This window comes from Trachypithecus francoisi, unplaced genomic scaffold (genome assembly GCF_009764315.1).
Source record: "Trachypithecus francoisi isolate TF-2019V2 unplaced genomic scaffold, Tfra_2.0 Lachesis_group20, whole genome shotgun sequence".
Lineage (NCBI taxonomy): Eukaryota > Metazoa > Chordata > Mammalia > Primates > Cercopithecidae > Trachypithecus > Trachypithecus francoisi.
In genome coordinates, this window is record NW_022681466.1 from 18,256,081 (window position 1) to 18,270,567 (window position 14,487).

Consider the following 14,487-nt stretch of genomic DNA (forward strand, 5'->3'; position numbering starts at 1 on the left):
CCAGGTGGGAAGGTCAAAATCCCCAGCATTCCCCTAGAGCCATCCAGCATCAGGCACTGCCCCCACCCACCCCAATTCTTCATAAACCTGCAGCGACCTGTCAACTTCCAGAGGAGATCTTTGCTCTGCCATCCCACGGCCTGGAGTGCCCTTCCCCTAGTAATAGTTCACTTACCCAGAATGCTGCGAACCCTAATTGACCCGCCCTGCAGACCTTCAGTTGATCGCCCGCTCCTTGGTGATCCCAAAGCACTTGCTTCTAAACTCTCAGAGCACTTTGCAGCCTCCACGGCGCTCTACCTGTCTGTCTCTTACGGCTGTGAGCCCCTCGAGGAACCCCGAATACATGCGCGGACCGAATGAACCCTGGCACCGCGCTGCTTGCGGTCTAGCCTCAGTGGCTCCTGCTGCGGCGCGTGCGGCGGCAGGGGCTGGGGGGTGGGGCCGGGGCTGGGCTGAGCGCGCTGGGCGGGAGGTGCTGCAGGTGGGCGCGGCCAGGTGAGCCCGGGGGCGCCGCCCGCCCTGCCCGCGACCCCGGCCGGCGCCGTCTGCTGGCGCCTCTTCGCCCCCGTTGCCGCTAGTGGCTGCTGTCGCTCCGTGGAGCCCAAGGAGACCGCGGCCAGAGCGTCCACCGCCCAAGATGGTGGTTCCTGTGTCTCCGTGAGTGCGAGCGGACGGGGCGGGGGCGCCGGGCCGGGCTGGGCGCCCCCTCTCGGAGCGGGCGGGGCGGGCGGGCGGAGGCTCGGTGCCTCTGCGGGGCCCACCGAGGGCTCTGTCATCACGCGCCCCCCAGAGGAAGTTCCCCAGCCCTCCCCGTCCCAGCCCCCGGGAGGATGGGTGAGACGGGGTACAGGGGAGCCCCTTTTCACCAGGGCTGCCAGAGCAGGGGGCGCCCGGCCGTACTCTGCTGAGAGGTGGACTCCTCTTAGTGGGGTCCCAAAGCAAGGGGTCCCCAGGAGCCCGGGGAGGAGGCTCGGGACCCACATCCTGGGGCCACATGAGTACTGTTTGAGGCTTACATGCCGACGGGCCCTTGTCAAGTTGTTCCTCCTCCCATCCGGCTGGTCAGGGTGTGGAAAGAGGTGAGAGGAGACCCGGGTCTGCAACAAGTGTGCCCTCCTGGTCAGCCCTGGTCACAACTGGACCCATGGAGTTTTGCTTACACCTCATTCCACCCAGCCTGGTTCCTTGAGGTTGAGGTGGGGAGAATGTTAATGGAATTTGACCTGTTTAGAGCAGCCCTGTCCAATAGAACTTTCTGGGATGATGGAAATGTGCTGTCCAATGCAATAGCCACTAGCCACATTGGCTACTAAGCACTTGAAAAGTGCCTAGTGTGAGCTGAACGCTCATATTTTATTTAATTCTAAGTAATTTAAACAGCTGCATTTACAACAGCTGCAGTGGCCAGTGGCTGCTGTGTTGGACAGAGCCGTTTTAGAATCTCCATCTTCCTGGGCTCTACCTACCTACCCTTTTGTTCTGTAGAATGGGCAGGATAGGCAGCTTCGAGGTACATGGAAAGGATCTGACAAACTTCCAGAAGGGCATCACCTTGCTCTTGCACCCCTCCGCCCCCATTCTAAGATCCTGTGTGTAGTGGGCTAGGCAAGGTCATAGAATCACAGGATCTTGGGAGGAAAGAATGTCAAAGGTAGCTGTTTTAATCACCCAACAGGCACCCAAGGGCCGGCCCTCTCTGCCTGGGCACCTGCTCTTTCTTATTCACTGCCCAATTGTGTGGTGCACTTGCTGGGTGTCAGGCACTGTACCTGTCTCTGGGATTCAGACATGAAGAAGTTAGTTACCTTTTCTGCCCTCAGGGAATGTGCATGAGAAGGAAGGTGGAGAGAGGATGAAGCAAGAGAACTACACAGATAGAAGCAGAGATTTGTAATTTGTGGAGCATACAATGGAGAGAACAAACAGGGAGCAATGACAAAAAAAGAAGGGACTTCCTGGGAATCGATGGTTAAGCTAAGGCCAAAGGGGAAATGAAACAGGCCAGCTAAAGCATTGGGAGGGCAGCTGGGAACATTCTGGAAGAAGGGACAGCATGGGCAAAGGACCCAAGGGATGGGAACCTGGCACTCTGGAGGAACCCAGAGAGAAGGGTGGTGTTACTAGAAAGGAAGGGAGACACAAGTGGCCACCAGAGAGGTCAGTAACCCTGGGCATTTGGCAGACCTCAAAGGAATTCTGGTACTGGCCTTAGAGGAGTGGGTAGTTGTGGAGAGGTCTAAAGCAATATATATATATATATTTTTTTTTTTTTTTGAGATGAAGTCTTGCTCTGTCTCCCAGGTTGGCATGATCTCGGCTCACTAAAGTGGTATATTTTTTAAAGCCCCTCTCTGGTTAAGAGAGGTTAAGAGTAGAAACCCAGCATGCAATCAGGAAGCAAGTGCATTCGTCCAGGTAAAAGATAAAGGTGGCCTGGACAAGGCCGCCGGGCAGTGGTGTGGAGAGAAGGGACAAGTTAGAAGTGGATTTTGGAGGGAGAATCAACAGGACCTGTGGATGGAGCAGGTTCTGGATGTGGAAGAGAGCAGGGATTGAAGGGCAGGTTTCTGGCCAAGGCACGTAAGAAGAAGGATGGATTTCATTTCCTGAGACAGGGATGACTGGGAGAGGGGCATATTTGCTTTTGTTTTTGTTTTTAGAGACAGAGTCTTGCTGTGTCACCCAGGATGGCTAGAGTGCAGTGATGTGATCACAGCTCACTGCAGTCTCAAACTCTCAGGCTCAAGTAATCCTCCTGCCTCAGCTTCCTGAGTAGCTGGGGCTACAGGTATATGCCACCATGCTCGGCTAAGTTTTTTTCTTTCTTTTTTTTTTTTTTGGTAAAGACAGGGTCTCCCTATGTTGCCCAGGCTGGTCTCAAACTCATGGGCTCAAGCAATCCTCCTGCCTCAGCCTCCCAAAAATGCTAGGATTATAGGTGTGAGCCACCACATCAAGCCAAAAGTAGCATATTTGTAAGGACAGATCAAGAGTTCTGTCTAGACAGGCCAGGAAGGTAGCTGGATGGAGTGGTGTGGTGCCCAGGCTGAGGCAGGAGAATCGCTTGAACCGGGGAGGCGGAGGTTGCAGTGAGCTGAGATTGTGCCACTGCATTCCAGCCTGGGTGACAGGGCGAGACTCTGTCTGGGGGGAAAAAAAAAAAGTCCCAGGGAAGAGGGCCTACGAGTTTCACCTGCATCTGGCAGTCTTTCCTTACACCGAACCAGCTGGTCCTGGAACTCTCCTCATCTGCCCTTGCTTTACCCACCTACTATGTGCTGGTTCCACACAGGGCACTGGTATACGTGTTAAGTGGACAAAGACAGCTACTGCAGTCTCAGAGCTTAAGATCGTCTAATTGGTCCAGGCGCCTGTAATCCGAGCACTTTGGGAGGCTGAGATGGGCGAATCATTGAGGTCGGGAGTTTGAGACCAGCCTGGCCAACACGGTGAAACCCTGTCTCTACTAAAAATTCAAAAAAAATTAGCCGGGGCTGGGCGCGGGGGCTCATGCCTGTAATCCCAGCACTTTGGGAGACCAAAGCAGGCAGATCACGAGGTCAGGAGATCGAGACCATCCTGGCTAACCCGGTGAAACCCCATCTCTACTAAAAATACAAAAAATTAGCCGGGTGTGGTGGCAGGCGCCTGTAGTCCCAGCTACTTGGGAGACTGAGGCAGGAGAATGGCGTGAACCTAGGAGGCGGAGTTTGCAGTGAGCTGAGATCCTGCCACTGCACTCCAGCCTGGGCAACAGAGCAAGACTCCATCTCAAAAAAAAAAAAAATGCTGGGCACGGTGGCACGTGCCTATAATCCCAGTTACTTGGGAGGCTGAGGCAAGAGAATTGCTTGAACCCAGGAGTTGGAGGTTGCAGTGAGCTGAGATTGCACCACTGTACTCTAGCCTGGATGACAAAGTGAAACTCTGTTTCAAAAAAAAAAAAAAAAAAGGAAAAAAAAGATCATCTAATTGACAGTCTCAGAAACGAGTTCTTTCAGGTGGCCAAAATGAATCCATTCATTCCTTTTTAATGTGTTGGCATTGTTTTCTATTTTTATTTTTATTTTAAAATTTTTATTTATTTATCTTTTGGAGGTGAGGTATTGCTGTGTTGCCCAGGCTAGTCTTGAACTCCTGAGCTCAAGTGATCCACCTGCCTTGGCCTCTCATATTTTTATTTTTATTTTAAAATTTTATCTATTTATTTATTTTGAGACAGCGTCTCACAATGTTGCCCAGGCTGTAGTGCAGTGGCATGATCACAGCTCATGATAGCCTTGAACTCCTGGGCTCAAGTGATCTTCCCTCCTGAGTAGCTGGGACTACAGGCATATACCACCATGCCCGGCTAATTTTTTAAAAACATTTTATTTGTAAAGACAGGGTCTCCTTATGTTGCCCAGGCTGGTCTGGAACTCCTGGGCTCCAGAGATCCTCCCACCTCGGCTTCCCAAAGTGCTGGGATTACAGGTGTGAGCCACCATGGCTGGCCCTTTCATTCTTTTAAACAACCAACTTTTACTGAGAGGTATCTATGTGCCCAGCCCCAGACAGGGACTTAGAGATATGAAAATGAACAAACATGGTCTTGGCTTCTAGGAACTCAGTGCGGAGATATATAGAGAATCCCTGTATTCACCATATTGTGTCATGAAGACTCATGCATAGGAGCTGTGGGGAACCAGAGGATGGCTACCAGCCCAGGTTTTAGGGATCAGCGTGGCAGAAGGGATACCTGAGCTGCTCTCAGGCAATGAGTGGGAATTAGTAAGGAAAGAGGAGGAGAGGGAATTCTAGGCTCAGAGGATGAAGACAGGGACAAAGTAACAGCTTGGTGTCCACTGGGAATGCAAGACTTCAGAATTGATTGGGCAGACAGGAGTGGCATGAGGCTCTATTAACAGAAGTATTCAGAGGCTGGGGAGGGCCTTGCTGGCTTGTGGTGAGGTGTGTAGACTTAGGCAGTGGGATATCAGTAAAGAGGTGGAAGCCAGGGAGTGACACAGTTGGATCTATGTGTGAGCTTGCTGTCTCTGACTGCTGGTGAGGGATGAGTCTGGGGAAATGACCATGCAGAGACCGAGGCAGCTGCAATGATCCAGGTGATACCGTGAGGGCCTGAACTGGACCAAGGCTAGGCAGCTGAAGGGAGGGAGATGGTACAGACCAGGGTCGCAGTACAGACTTTGGGGTCAGGAGGACATGGGTTCTGATTCAGCCTCAGCTACTTACTGCTTATGAAACCTGAAGCCAGTTAAAGTCATTGACCTCAGTTTTCTCCTCTCCAAAAGGATAATGTCTCAGCCACGGACAGTCGTCTGGGTCTGCCCTTGGATCATTGTAAAGCACTTAGCACAGGACCTCAATTCACATCCCAGAAATGGTAGTTACAGTTAAGCATGAAGAGGAGGACACAGGTTGGAGAAATAATTAAAAGGTAGAGTTAAGGCCGGGCGCAGTGGCTCACGCCTGTAATCCCAGTGAGATCACGCCACTGCACTCCAGCCTGGGTGACAGAGCGAGACTCTGTCTCAAAAAAAAAAAAAAAAAAAAAAAAAAAAAAGGTAGACTTGGCAGGTTTTGGTCAACGGCTGGACTTGGCTTTTCAATCCTGAACTGCTCGTCCTGGCCTTGTGCCTGGAGAGGTGGCAGAGTGAGGGAGGTAGAGGCAGCCGGCTAGCTGCCTTCAGTCTGGGGCCCCAGGTCTGGGCTACCTGTCCCAGACCTACAGTACCAGTGGGTGTGGGTGTGAGTTTGTGTGCACCTGTGTGTGTAAGGAAGGGAGCTTTAGAGAAAGCACATCTTCCTGTGGCTTGGAAAGAATCAGCTTTGCAGCCGGGCGCCGTGGCTCCGCCTGTAATCCCAGCACTTTGGGAGGCCGAGGTGGGCGGATCACAAGGTCAGGAGATCGAGACCATGGTGAAACCCCATCTCTACTAAAAATACAAAAAATTAGCCGGGTGTGGTGACAGGCGCCTGTAGTCCTAGCTACTCAGGAGGCTGAGGCAGGAGAATGGCATGATCCCGGGAGATGGAGCTTGCAGTGATCCGAGATCGCACCACTGCACTCCAGTCAGGGGGACAGAGCCAGACTCCGTCTCAAAAAAAAAAAAAAAAAAAAAAAAAGAATCAGCTTTGCGCTGATTTCTCTCTTTTTTTTTTGAGACCGAGTTTTGCTCTTGTTGTTCAGGCTGGAGTGCAATGGCGTGATCTCGGCTCACTGCAACCTCTGCCTTCCGGTTCAAGTGATTCTCCTACCTCAGCCTCCCAAGTAGCTGGGATTACAGGCATGCACCACCATGCCAGCTAATTTTGTATTTTTAGGAGAGATGGGGTTTCTCCATGTTGGTCAGGCTGGTCTGGAACTCCTGGGCTCCAGAGATCCTCCCACCTCGGCTTCCCAAAGTGCTGGGATTACAGGTGTGAGCCACCATGGCTGGCCCTTTCATTCTTTTAAACAACCAACTTTTACTGAGAGGTATCTATGTGCCCAGCCCCAGACAGGGACTTAGAGATATGAAAATGAACAAACATGGTCTTGGCTTCTAGGAACTCAGTGCGGAGATATATAGAGAATCCCTGTATTCACCATATTGTGTCATGAAGACTCATGCATAGGGAGCTGTGGGGAACCAGAGGATGGCTACCAGCCCAGGTTTTAGGGATCAGCGTGGCAGAAGGGATACCTGAGCTGCTCTCAGGCAATGAGTGGGAATTAGTAAGGAAAGAGGAGGGAGAGGGAATTCTAGGCTCAGAGGATGAAGACAGGGACAAAGTAACAGCTTGGTGTCCACTGGGAATGCAAGACTTCAGAATTGATTGGGCAGACAGGAGTGGCATGAGGCTCTATTAACAGAAGTATTCAGAGGCTGGGGAGGGCCTTGCTGGCTTGTGGTGAGGTGTGTAGACTTAGGCAGTGGGATATCAGTAAAGAGGTGGAAGCCAGGGAGTGACACAGTTGGATCTATGTGTGAGCTTGCTGTCTCTGACTGCTGGGTGAGGGATGAGTCTGGGGGAAATGACCATGCAGAGACCGAGGCAGCTGCAATGATCCAGGTGATACCGTGAGGGCCTGAACTGGACCAAGGCTAGGCAGCTGAAGGGAGGGAGATGGTACAGACCAGGGTCGCAGTACAGACTTTGGGGTCAGGAGGACATGGGTTCTGATTCAGCCTCAGCTACTTACTGCTTATGAAACCTGAAGCCAGTTAAAGTCATTGACCTCAGTTTTCTCCTCTCCAAAAGGATAATGTCTCAGCCACGGACAGTCGTCTGGGTCTGCCCTTGGATCATTGTAAAGCACTTAGCACAGGACCTCAATTCACATCCCAGAAATGGTAGTTACAGTAAGCATGAAGAGGAGGACACAGGTTGGAGAAATAATTAAAAGGTAGAGTTAAGGCCGGGCGCAGTGGCTCACGCCTGTAATCCCAGTGAGATCACGCCACTGCACTCCAGCTGGGTGACAGAGCGAGACTCTGTCTCAAAAAAAAAAAAAAAAAAAAAAAAAAAAAAGGTAGACTTGGCAGGTTTTGGTCAACGGCTGGACTTGGCTTTTCAATCCTGAACTGCTCGTCCTGGCCTTGTGCCTGGAGAGGTGGCAGAGTGAGGGAGGTAGAGGCAGCCGGCTAGCTGCCTTCAGTCTGGGGCCCCAGGTCTGGGCTACCTGTCCCAGACCTACAGTACCAGTGGGTGTGGGTGTGAGTTTGTGTGCACCTGTGTGTGTAAGGAAGGGAGCTTTAGAGAAAGCACATCTTCCTGTGGCTTGGAAAGAATCAGCTTTGCAGCCGGGCGCCGTGGCTCACGCCTGTAATCCCAGCACTTTGGGAGGCCGAGGTGGGCGGATCACAAGGTCAGGAGATCGAGACCATGGTGAAACCCCATCTCTACTAAAAATACAAAAAATTAGCCGGGTGTGGTGACAGGCGCCTGTAGTCCTAGCTACTCAGGAGGCTGAGGCAGGAGAATGGCATGATCCCGGGAGATGGAGCTTGCAGTGATCCGAGATCGCACCACTGCACTCCAGTCAGGGGGACAGAGCCAGACTCCGTCTCAAAAAAAAAAAAAAAAAAAAAAAAAGAATCAGCTTTGCGCTGATTTCTCTCTTTTTTTTTTTGAGACCGAGTTTTGCTCTTGTTGTTCAGGCTGGAGTGCAATGGCGTGATCTCGGCTCACTGCAACCTCTGCCTTCCGGGTTCAAGTGATTCTCCTACCTCAGCCTCCCAAGTAGCTGGGATTACAGGCATGCACCACCATGCCAGCTAATTTTGTATTTTTAGGAGAGATGGGGTTTCTCCATGTTGGTCAGGCTGGTCTCGAACTCCTGACCTCAGGTGACCTGCCTACCTCGGCCTCCCAAAGTGCTGGGATTACAGGCATGAGCCACCACACCGGGCCATCCTTTTTTTTTTTTTTTTTTTTTTTTTTTTTTTTTTGAGACAGGGTCTAGCTCTGTTACCCAGTCTGGAGTGCAGTGGCACCATCACGGCTCACTGCAACCTCTGCCTCCCAGGCTCAAGCAACCCGCCTTAACCTCCTCAGTAGCTGGGCCTATAGGCATGCACCACCATGCCTGGCTAATTTTTATTTTTATTTTTTAGAGATGGGGTTTTGCCATGTTGCCCAGGCTGGTCTTGAACTCCTGGGCTCAAGTGAGCCGCCTCCCAAAGTGCTGGGATTACAGGAGTGAGCCACCATGCCTGGCCTGATTTCCTTCTGATGAAGTAGATGACTGTGGCCTGAAGGGCACAGTCATCTTTTGGGCTAGGAGTTGAGAGTTCTGAGTTTTAGTCCTGTTTCACTATGAATTCCTCATGGGCCCTGAGAACCACTATCTGTCTCCAGACTGAGCTTCCCCCTTATAAAATGCGGTTGCCTAGGTGCTGCTAGTCTTTCCAGTTCTGAGATGCTTCAGCAGTCCAAGTGAATCAGTGCCTTGTCCTGGGTGGAAAGAGACCCTGGGAGAGGGCTGGGGTCCCCATACCTCCCCGCTTTGGATAACACTCTAGGGCCCTTTGCATGACTCCATCCACTGCCCAGAGCCCCTGCCCCAGTGAGCCCCTCCACCCCTCAGCTGGGAGGACTCTGTGGGCAGCATGAAACCTACCACGCCACCCTAAACCGCCCCTACCATGACAGACCCCTAACACCTCTCCCTTGTCTGTTTCATCTCCAGTCTCCCACCCACGGAGCAGGAATAAACTCTTCAGGCTTAGATGGATGGGCCCTGTTAGCCTGGCTGGCTGCCCCCATCCTGCCTCCCCATCAACTCCTCTTGTCAAGGGAGGTGCCTCTGTGTGGGGGGGAGGCAGGGGGGCAAGAGCATTCAGGTGGGGGTTGGGAGTTCCTTGCTCAGAGAGCAAGAATGGTGCCCCCAGGGAAGAAACCAGCGGGAGAGGCTTCCAACTCCAACAAGAAGTGTAAGCGTTACTTCAACGAGCACTGGAAAGAGGAGTTTACCTGGCTAGACTTTGACTATGAGCGGAAGCTGATGTTCTGCCTCGAGTGCCGCCAGGCCCTGGTACGGAACAAGCATGGCAAAGCCGAAAACGCCTTCACTGTGGGCACTGACAACTTCCAGCGCCACGCCCTGCTGCGCCACGTGACCTCAGGAGCCCACCGCCAGGCTCTGGCTGTCAACCAGGGCCAGCCCCCTTTTGAGGGCCAGGCTGAGGGTGGAGGGGCCTGCCCAGGCCTGGCTATGACCCCCACCTCCAGGGGCGTCAAGGTGGAGGTAGACCCGGCCAAAGTAGCTGTGCTGACTACCGTGTACTGCATGGCAAAGGAGGATGTGCCCAACGACCGCTGCTCTGCCCTGCTCAAGCTGCAGAGGTTCAACCTGTGCCAGGCACTGCTGGGCACAGAGCATGGCGATTACTACAGTCCCAGGAGGGTGAGGGACATGCAGGTGGGTGACAGCCAGAAGTGTGGGGGAAGGGCTTGGGAAGGGAGGACACTGAGCCACCTGGGAACAGCCCTAGCATGCCAGGCCCTTGGGGAGCAGCTAGGGCATTTCATTCATGTCTTCTCCCTTCAGAACCTTCCCTGAGGGCCTACTGTGTGCCTGGTGCTGGGCTAGCTGCAGGGATACAACAGTGAAGAGGCCAGACCAGACCTTGTTTTTAGCGGGAACAGGGGCACTCTTCTCACTAGCTAAATCAGACGTTGCAAACTGGTGGTCTGGAGGCTTGATTGACCCACAGATGTATTTATTTATTTATTTTTTCTGAGGAGTCTCTCTCTGTCGCCCAGGCTGGAGAGCAGTGGTGTGATCTCAGCTCACTGCAACCTCTGCCTTCTTGGCTCAAGTGATTCTCCTGCCTCAGCCTCCCTATTAGCTAGGATTACAGGCGCGTGCCACCACACCCAGCTAATTTTTGTATTTTTAGTAGAGACAGGGTATAACCATGTTGGCCAGGCCAGTTTTGAACTCCTGACCTCAGGTGATCTGCCCACCTCAGCCTCCCAAAGTGATGGTATTATAGATGTGAGCAACCGTGCCTGGCCTCTGTTTTTTTTTTTTTTTAAACATAGAGATGGGGGTCACACTATGTTGCCCAGGCTGGTCTTGAACTCCTGGCCTCAGGCAATCCTCCTGCCTTGGACCCCCAAAGTGCTGGAATGGAAATGGAAATGACTTCTGACTTAGTTTTCTTTTGGGGCTGTTTTCTGTGCCGAGCCTGTTTAATTAGTTTTCATAGTGTTTTTGAAAAATTCGAATTTGTTTCAACTTTAAAAAAACTCAGGAGATTACCTATAAAAATCTACATTTGTGACTATATTGAAAAGCAAGGTCCCCATGCTCTCACAGCAAGGATGTGCTGGAGTTGGAGAGCAGGGCATTCCCTCTGGCTTATCCCTGGCCTTCTCTAAGCTCAGTATCACTCACTTGGCCCCTGGAGACATGCAAATTGCAGCTCTGTCCTAGGTACTAACTGTGTGAGTCCTGTGGGCTGGGTTGGAGGTGGGGGAGTTAGATCTCATTCTACAGAGATGACAAATAGAGAAACAGCGTACAGCTGGGACCCAGGGTAACTGGGAGTTGGGAGTGAGTGTGCCTATCAGTTAATCGCTGAGCTGGACAGTGGAGGGAGACCCCCAGGAACAGGGCAGACTAGGTTGATGCTATAGAAAAACACAGTGAAAAAACTAGCTTTCCTAGAGCTCTTTATGGTTCATAAAGTGCTTTCACCGCAACAAAAGTTGACATTTATAATTAACAACAATGCTTTGAGAAGATTTGGGGCTGGTATTAGCTTACAGCAGGTATAAGAGCTGAGAAAACTAGACCAGGTGTGGTGGGAAGCCAGGGTGGGAGGACTGTTCTTAGAGAGGCCAGGAGCTGTAGAGGTGAGAAAACTGAGGCTCGGAGAAGTGAAGTGACTGGCCAAAGGTAGCACAGCCAGTAAGTGGCAAAGCCGGGATTAGTCCCTAAGTCTGTGTGGACCTCAAGGCCTGGGCTCTTGCCACCACCCCACACTGCCTGCCTCCGCCTCTCAGGACAAGCCTAACTCAGTCCTCCCTCCCTTTCTCTTCCTGGCTGTCCCAGGTGGCCATTGCCAGTGTCTTGCACACAGAGGCCTGCCAGCGCCTGAAGGCATCCCCATATGTGGGGCTGGTGTTGGACGAGACCAGAGACTGGCCGGAGTCACACAGCCTGGCCCTGTTTGCCACTTCGGTGTCCCCCTGTGATGGCCAGCCTGCCACCACCTTCCTGGGCAGTGTGGAGCTACAGGAGGGCGAGGCCACTGCTGGCCAGCTCTTGGACATCCTGCAGGCTTTCGGCGTATCTGCACCCAAGCTGGCCTGGCTCAGCTCAAGCCTCCCCAGTGAGCGCCTGGGGAGTGTGGGCCCACAGCTCCGGGCCACTTGCCCACTGCTGGCAGAGCTGCACTGCCTCCCTGGCCGCACAGATCCTGAGCCCCCCGCCTACTTGGGTCAATATGAGAGCATATTGGATGCCCTATTCCGCCTCCATGGTGGTCCTAGTTCCCACTTGGTCCCTGAGCTCCGGGCAGCACTGGACCTTGCAGCTATTGACTTGGCAGGGCCTCGGCCAGTGCCCTGGGCCTCCCTGCTGCCTGTCGTGGAAGCAGTGGCAGAGGCCTGGCCTGGCCTGGTGCCCACCCTGGAGGCTGCAGCCCTTGCCTCACCTGTGGCGGGGTCACTGGCCCTGGCCCTGCGCCAATTCACCTTCGTGGCCTTCACCCACCTGCTGCTGGATGCCCTGCCCTCTGTGCAGAAGCTCTCCCTTGTCCTGCAGGCAGAAGAGCCGGACATGGCCTTGCTACAGCCCCTGGTGATGGCGGCTGCGGCCTCCCTCCAAGCTCAGCGCGGCTCAGGTGGGGCCCGCCTCCAGGGCTTCCTGCGGGAACTGGCATCCACGGACCCTGATACCAGCAGCGGGCGCTGCACCTACCGCGGCGTGGAGCTGCTCGGTTACTCAGAGGCTGCGGTCCGGGGCTTGGAGTGGCTCCGGGGGTCCTTCCTGGACTCCATGCGGAAGGGCCTACAGGACTCCTACCCCGGGCCTTCGCTGGACGCCGTGGCCGCCTTCGCGGCGATCTTCGACCCCCGCCGCTACCCTCAGGCGCCGGAGGAGCTGGGCGCGCATGGCGAGGGGGCGCTGCGGGTGCTGCTGCGCGGCTTTGCGCCTGCCGTGGTGCGCCAGCGGGCGCTAGGCGACTTCGCGCTGTTTAAGCGCGTGGTGTTCAGCCTTGGGCGGCTCGGCCCGCGGGCCCTGTGCACTCAGCTGGCGTGTGCGCACTCGGAGCTGCACGAGCTCTTCCCCGACTTCGCTGCCCTAGCCGCCTTGGCTTTGGCGCTGCCCGCGGGCGCTGGCCTGCTGGACAAGGTCGGCCGCAGCCGGGAGCTGCGGTGGTGGGGGCAGAGCGGGGCCGGGGAAGGCCGGGGGGGCCACGTGGTGAAGATCGCAGTGGATGGGCCCCCGCTGCACGAGTTTGACTTTGGGTTGGCTGTGGAGTTCTTAGAGAGTGGGTGGGGAGAGGGCTTCCTGGGGTCGCAGCTCACCTGAGGGTGGCCTCCTCCTCTCGGCCCAGCCAGCCTGGGGCCCTTAGGGCCAACCTAGACTTGACCGTGCTGCACCCAAGATGATCTGCTGACTGTGGCCTCCCAGGGGCCTGAGGCCACCCACCCACCCTTCTGGAGCTTCCCACCAACCCCACCCTGTAGGCTGTGGAGGAAGGGACTGGCTCAAGAGGAGCCTGGGCGGGTGGGCAGAGATGCTAGGATCTGGGGCACCCTAAATCATTCCTGGCCTTTACACAGTTAGATGAGGAGTAGCTCACCCTTTTTCCTTCTGGATTCGGCCCAAGTTTGGGCTCCCCCCCATATATGGCAGTTCTTGGCTTGGGGGAGGAAGACTAGGTCTTGGGAATTGAGTGGCTGAGGGAAGGGACACTGGTCCTTGGCTGTTTCTTTCTTTTTCTTTTTTTGAGATGGAGTCTTGCTCTGTCGTCCAGGGTGGAGTGCAGTGGCACAATCTCGGCTCACTGCAACCTCTGCCTCCTGGGTTCAAGCAATTCTGCCTCAGCCTCCCGAGTAGCTGGGATTACAGGCGCCCGCCACCACGCCCGGCTAATTTTTATATTTTTAGTAGAGACGAGGTTTCACCATGTAGGCCAGGCTGGTCTCGAACTCCTGACCTCAAGTGATCCACCTGCCTCGGCCTCCCAAAATGCTGGGATTACAGGCACGAGCCACCGCACCCTGCCCTTGGCTGTTTCTTAGTCCCACTCCCGGCAGTGTCTCTTCTCTTCAGCTATGACTGGGGAGTAGATGACCGTGCTTGTTTCTGACACACAGCACAGTGTCCTCTCTGTACACAAGCTGGTGGTTCAAGGGCCAGTGGTTCCAGGGAGACAGTGTTTCCCTTCCTCCCCTCCTCGCCAATGGGCTGCCTCAGGCCTTTTCTGTGTATAACTGTGTATATAGACATAAAACCTACAAATGTGAAATAAACCTACGCTATCTTTCATAGTGTTACCACACAAACATCTAAAAGGACTACTTTTGGTTTTGCAATGACAGGGTCCAAAAATGCCCCAGATGGGCTGGATTTATTTATTTTTTCTAATTTTTTATTCCTCAAAGTCCAGTTGCTCTCCAAGTTCCTACCCCTCCCCTGCCCTTGCCTCAGACCTTTAAGACCAAAGACTGGAAATCCACAGTGCTGTACCTGCTGCCTCCGAGGACTGGCCTCAAGGCCCAACCCAGGGATGCTGGCTTATTTGCCTCCTGGGGGAAGCAGTTTAGACCTCACCAGAGCTGGGGAACACATCCCTTCAGAGCCCATGGGTTTCCCATTCCCTCCTGTCAGCCCTGGCTGTGAAAGCCTGGGGATCTGGAGGGAGGGAGGATAGTTAGAGAGTGAGAGGGGCGAGAGCTGGCCTTTTCCTAATACCCCTGGGTTTGAGTTTAATTTGCAATAAAATGGAATCCTAGCACATCATGCAGTCTCCA

The 14,487-nt window shown here is 53.9% G+C and overlaps 1 protein-coding gene across 1 annotated transcript; it reads left to right on the forward strand.

Annotated features, from left to right (window-relative positions):
- Nucleotides 1–435: 435 nt before the first annotated feature.
- CUNH17orf113 (chromosome unknown C17orf113 homolog) lies at nt 436–14,476 on the forward strand. The gene is made up of 3 exons (XM_033182998.1): nt 436–660; nt 9,182–9,913; nt 11,555–14,476. The coding sequence occupies exons 2-3, from the start codon at nt 9,371–9,373 to the stop codon at nt 13,037–13,039; spliced, it is 2,028 nt and encodes a 675-aa protein (XP_033038889.1). The 5' UTR covers nt 436–660; nt 9,182–9,370; the 3' UTR covers nt 13,040–14,476.
- The last annotated feature ends 11 nt before the right edge of the window (nt 14,477–14,487 follow it).

Bases quoted from the DNA above. Each gene is read 5' to 3' on its own strand.
- CUNH17orf113 (XM_033182998.1), top strand. From the start codon at position 9,371: ATGGTGCCCCCAGGGAAGAAACCAGCGGGAGAGGCTTCCAACTCCAAC. The intron at 9,914-11,554 runs GTGGGTGACAGC...TGGCTGTCCCAG, and splicing joins GGAGGGTGAGGGACATGCAG to GTGGCCATTGCCAGTGTCTT.